Raw genomic sequence first — 6,000 nt, forward strand, 5'->3', positions numbered from 1 at the left:
GCGCCCTCAAGCTGCCAGCTTTCACTTTCGATGTAATTTTATCTCAGGAGCGTCTTAGGTTCAAGTAAATAATAAAAAGAACCCGGTCTGCCTTCTCACTTCCCCTGCAAAGCAGGGCCCCGAGCTGTTCTGAGGACGCAGCGGTCCCCTAGCAACTATCTTTGTTCAGTAAACAAACAGCACCGGGCGCCAGCCCAGGATGCCCGCCCTGTCACACGGCTGCCTCGCCGGTCCTGCAGCGGGAGGGCGGGGCCCCCGCGGAGCTGCCCCACCGCTGCCTGGGTCCCAGAGGAGCCCCACCCCGCCCAGTGCTTTCCGCACGCCGAGGGCGGCCAGGATCCTGCGCGGTGACCCCCACGCTGCTCCTGCAGCCTTGCTGACGCTTCCCTGTCTCCACCGGGCCCACGGAATGCCACACGGCTTCCTGAAATCGCGCGGCCCTGACCCGGGACCCTGCCCTCCCTGCTCCTGGGTCCCTGCAGGCGCCGAGTGACGCTGGCGCTCCCTAGTGGCCAGAGCATGGCGCCCAAGTGCTGCTGCCGTGGCCTGAGGAACATCGCTGGGGCAGTGGCGGGTCTGGGGGGCAGGAAACTGGACCAGAAAACATGTCCTGAAGGTCGTCTGAGCTCTGAACAGACTGGGACGCCATCCTGCATCCACCGCTTGGGACAGGCAGGAGGGGGCCACACAGACTCGGTGCTGAGCACCCAGAGGCAAGGGGCCCACCACGGGGCCAGGACTCTGGGAAGAAATGGCGTCCATGTGGGACGGGGTGCACTCGACCCCGGGGCTCCTTGCTGTGCGCAAAGCAGCTAAGCGCTCACAGTGGCTACTGGACAAAGCACCCGGGGACACTCAAAAAGCCTCCAAGGGCCAAGACTCAGCTAAGTTTTGGGTCAAAAGAGAATGAAGACACAGCATCATAGCCAGCACATAAGCAAAGACCCACAGGTGAGGCTGAACTGCGTCCCCAAAAGATGGTGAAGTCCTAACCCCAGGAACTGTGGCTGATTTTACTTGAAGGTGGGGTCTTTGCAGATGATCAAGTTAAGGTGAGGTCCTCATGGTGGGTCCTGATCTCACAGGACTGGTGTCCTCAGAAGAGGAGAAGATCAAGCCTCAGACACGCACAGCGGGACAACCCTGTGAGGACGCGGAGGTGGCGGCATCTAAAGCCAAGGGATGCCTGAGGCCCCCAGAGCTGGGACAGGTCCTGGGAACCTCAGAGGCAGCACGGCCCTGCCCAACCAGCTTGGACCTCTGGCCTCATCTTTGTGCCTCTGTGCCTGTGTGTGGGACAGAGCGGGTGCCCATGTGTGTGGCTGGTTTGTGACTTGTGCAGTGTTTGTATATTTGTGTGTGTGTATCTGTGTGTTTGTAGGCCTGTGTGTGCTTGCACCTACGGGGAAACTTATAGCTTCAGATACGACGAGAAGAAAAAAGGTCTAAAATCAATGGCCTAAGTTTCCACCTCAAGAAGGTAGAAAAAACAGAACTTCCCTGGTGGTCCAGCGGGTAAGACTCTGCGTTTGATCCCTGGTCAGAGAGCTAGATACCGCATGCCGCAACTAAGAGTTCACTTGTTGCAACTGAAAGATCCCACGTGCCACAGCAAAGACCTGGCACAGCCAAAATAAATAAATAAATAGATAAAAATCAATCTTAAAAGAAAAAAAGAAGGTAGGAAAAGAGGAAATTAAAGCCACAATACATTGAAAATAAATAGTAAAAATAAAAGTCCAAAAGCTGACTCTTTGAATAATCGATAAAAGCGATAAACCCTAGGAAGACTGATGCCACTGCTGAGCGGTATCACGACAGATCCTACAGATAACAGGAAATAGTGCGAATAATTTTATTCCAAGAAATTTGACGAGTTAGACAAAACACTAAGATTTCTTGAAAAACATGACTTGCCAAAACAGACAGAAGATGAAACAGAAAAGCTGAAGAGCTCTTTTCCTATTAAGGAAATTGATCATTGCAAACATTATCACAAAGAAATCTACCTCTGTGACCTCGAGGGGCAAAAAACGGGCCTCATCTGAGTGAGAGGCACTCCAGGCAGATGCCCTGGTTTTTCTGACTGACTGAGGCTCAGGGGGGCCTTTGGGGCTCAGGGGGGGCCCCACCTCTGCAAAATGACAAGTGTCAATCTTGGTAACTTCCCATGGGATATTTTAGGTGAGATAAGAAGAATGGTGGCGTGGAGACAAAAGTCTTCGTCAGATGCAAGGTGGGGCATTCCAGTGAAATTTCATGACGTCTGGGATTTTTAAAGATACTCAGTGTATGCGTGTGAGATATGAAACAACACTGGCAAAATCTTAACTGTTGCAGCTGAGTACCTGGTAGTTGGGGTCCATCACACTGTTCTCTCCACTTCTTCAAAACTGAAAGACGCCATGATAAGGGGTTGGGAGGCCCCGGGAGACAGAGGGCCCACTCTTAGAAGCTGGTTCCAACACCCACTTCGCAGCAGCCCAGCCTGTCCGCTGGCTGTAACGTGTGGCGACCCTCAGTGTGAGGGCCGGGGCTCCTGGCGGAGTCCCGCGCCACCCTGACGCACACCCGGACGCACACCCGGACGCACACCCCAGTACTCAGAGCAGACGCCTCTCGCCCAGAACACAGCCACCCCAGGTTATCACAGACGTCAATGCCTCGGCTCCACATACCTGACACTCGCGGGGGCACACGAGCTCTTCAAGTCCTTATTAAAACCCATCATTCCTCTTGGACAACACAGACTGACCGCTTAGCCATGGTTGGGAAAGTGCGTGGCCCGTCTGCGGCTCCCCCACTCCTGGGGTCTCTGTCCACCCGGGACCCTCCCACCCCTGCTGCCGGCTGGGCACCCTCTCCCTGCCCCAGCACTGGTGGGCACTTGTAGCCCAGACCCCGAGCCAGCGGCTGCCTGGAGGACAGCTGTGGGGTTTCCAGCACTGTGACAGTGGGAGCCGGGGCAGAGGAGAGGTCTGACTGCCTCCAAGGGCGGCCCGGAGCCAGGCCTGCTGGAGGCCCCTCTGGGAGCCCCGCCCCCCCTTAGATGACAGCAATGCCCCCAGTCAAAGGATACACTGTAGGCAATGTATCTCCACTCGTGTGGCAGGAGGGGAATGAAGATGCCAAAAGTGGTGAAGACCAGAATGAGGAACACGATCCAGGCCACGATCTGCAAGCAGTGGACGGGCTGCGACCAGCCGCTCACCCTGGACCGCCGGGGGGGCACAGTCTTTCTGCTCCTCCTGGACGCGGTTCCTGGCAGGAGGAGCCTCGAGATCCTGGCCCAGAACGCCATCTGCAAGACAGGACGGGGCATGGCAGGCCACGGGCTCCTGCCCTCGTGGCCCGGGGACTCTGGGGGCGGGACCCACGGCCCAGCATCGCCCGGGGCCCCAGTGACATCACAGCTGCGGAAAACAGCTCTTGGGGGTGTGTGGCCCCCTGGATGAGGAACGAAGGGCACCCCCCTGCCCCCCACCATGACCGCAGAGCGGGCAGCTACCAGCCCCTCATGGCCTGGGGGCCACTTGCAGCAATGAGTCCGGGGGCTGGTTTACAGATGCACACGCCTCATCAGAAGACTCATGGGATATGGGGGACCCAGTGAGGAAAAGGTCCTCATCCCCGGGGAAACCGAGAGGGGAGCAGGAAAAGCCAGCTTTAGCTGGTGTGATCATGTGACACTTTCATCCACCAGAAATCCTGCAGGTTTCCCCTGTGGCAGGAGAGGCCACATTTCCAGAGTCCTGTGTTTTTCCTTCCACAGGGACAGGCCCTCCAGGGGTGGGAGGGAACCGTGGCCCTTCCGGCCAGTCAGGTGGGCAGGGCCACTGGGAAAGGGAGGGACGTGGCCAGGGTGGCTGTCGGGTGTTTGGGGGTGTTGGAGGGGGGAAGGATGTTAACAGCTGTTACAGGTGGAACTTTGAGGTCAGAAGGCCCTGTGCACAGCCTTCACTGTCTTCAGAAAGCAGCACACAGAACATATAGCTGATATTAATGTGTTACTGTGGGAAGAGACAGAAATGTTGAAAAATATTCTGAGACTGTTTTTTTCTGTGAGCTGTGACTTCCCCTTGGGGACTGTCCTAAGAGCAGGTTTCAGCTGCTGGCCGCAGCTTTTGGTCATCTGCTCTGGCCCTCTGGATGTGACGCCACGTGGACATCGGGACGCAGCAGCCCTGAGTTTGCGTGGGTTTCACGAGCATCTAATAGCACATTTGTACAACACGACCAAGGCACCAGGGGTTCAGAACCCAGAAAGGCAGGCTTGGTATTGAAACATGATTCCCAGATGAAAGCATTCAGATGGAAGGGCCAACTAACAGAAAAGATGTTGCCAAAAATCAAACTCCAGTCACGTGGAAGGTCACATCAAGGGATTACTGCACATCTTGAAACAGAGACGTAGAGACGTGTGCAAGGGATAATTGTGAGAGCAAATTTAAGTGACACAGACACCATGTCTGTCTGTCAGGGTTTCCAGAAGAGGAAAAGGAAGAGGGTGTAAGAGAAGAAACAAAGAAAAAAAGTGAAGCAATGTCCGTACTGCAAGGAGATTTAAGACTTTAGCCCTAAATTATACTCCAAGAACCAGACAGTGGAAAAAAGAATACATCTACAGTGGTGAAAGTGAGAACTTTGAGGACACAGAGTCCTACAGGTGTCCCGGAAGAAGAAACAATGAGATTATCTATGACACGATGTGACTGGCATTTATAAAGTTCAAGGGCTGAGTCTTCTGTCCTGAGGTGGACCAGCCAGCCTGTCACTGAAGGTGACACAGGGCAGGCCCCCGGGAGGCGTGGAGACTCGAGCGCACCCACTCACCTTCTCCCAGAGATCTTCTGAAAAGATTTACTCCATCAGATCTGAGAGTCACCCTGACACCCCGGGCACCTCAAGTTCAGAATGCAGGGCCGAGCGGGTGGGTCTTCAGTGAAAGCCGGGGCCCACGGCGCTGGCCGCGCGGACACCCGCCAGCCCGTCAGCAGGCCCGCCATGTGGTGGTGCGAGGTGACACCCGGGACCCCCGACCCTGACCCAGGGCCTCCTGCACGCAGACCTGGCAACCGTGGCCGAAGTCCTTCCTCGCCAGGCCCCGCGCTGGGACGTCGGGATCAGCTGGGTTGTTCCGACCAAGAGGACCTGGGGGAGGAGAGAGCAGACAGGGTGGAGGGGCCGCGCCCACGCTCGTCCCGCGCCTCTCCTCGTGAGCCGCACCCTGTGGCCGAGGGGACACGCGGGGTGACGAGAGCCACGCAGGGCCGCAAGCACTCGTCATCCGTGGAACGTTCACGCGGGGCCGAGCCCTCTGCCCCGAGACGGGACTGTCCCCGCCTTCCTGTCCGGCTCCACCTCCCACCGCGGCCGTGGCTCGTCCTGCCGGCTCCTCTCCACTCAGCACCCCGCCAGGCGCCAGGTCCCCCGCCGCCATGGCCACCGCTGCACGGCGGAACTGGAACCCCTCAGGCCCAGCGACCGGCGCGGCCACAGGCTCTCCTGCCCCGCCCGTCCTGAGACACGGCTCCACACTGCTGCTGCACGCGGACACACAACACACGCCACACACACATCGCGCACACACACATACACGCACGCACACCACACACACGCACACCACACACCACACACACATACACGCACACCACACACACACCACCTACACACACATGCACGCACACCACACACACCACCTACACACACATGCACGCACGCACACACACATACATGCACACCACACACACACACACCACACATACACACACATGCACACGCGCACACAACACACACCACACCACATACGCCACACAGAGACATACAGACACAGCGCGTAGCACACACACACACATGCACGCACGCCACACCACACACACACCACACGCCACAGAGACATACCAACACAGCACGTAGCACACACACCACACACACACACACACACACATGCACGCACACCACACACACACACCACACGCCACACAGAGACATACAGACACA

At 57.1% G+C, this 6,000-nt stretch overlaps 1 protein-coding gene across 1 annotated transcript in view; it reads right to left on the minus strand.

Annotated features, from left to right (window-relative positions):
- LOC132518780 (probable palmitoyltransferase ZDHHC11B) overlaps positions 1-5,145 on the minus strand; it is a 36,690-nt gene extending 31,545 nt beyond the window's left edge. The window contains exons 1-2 of the mRNA XM_060146806.1: positions 5,069-5,145; positions 3,080-3,301 (exon numbers count right to left, since the gene is read on the minus strand). Coding sequence (XP_060002789.1) covers positions 3,080-3,301 — 222 coding nt within the window. The 5' untranslated portion in view covers positions 5,069-5,145. The remainder of the gene's footprint in view (positions 1-3,079; positions 3,302-5,068) is intronic.
- Between the last annotated feature and the right edge of the window lie 855 nt (positions 5,146-6,000).

Source organism: Lagenorhynchus albirostris, chromosome 3 (genome assembly GCF_949774975.1).
Source record: "Lagenorhynchus albirostris chromosome 3, mLagAlb1.1, whole genome shotgun sequence".
Lineage (NCBI taxonomy): Eukaryota > Metazoa > Chordata > Mammalia > Artiodactyla > Delphinidae > Lagenorhynchus > Lagenorhynchus albirostris.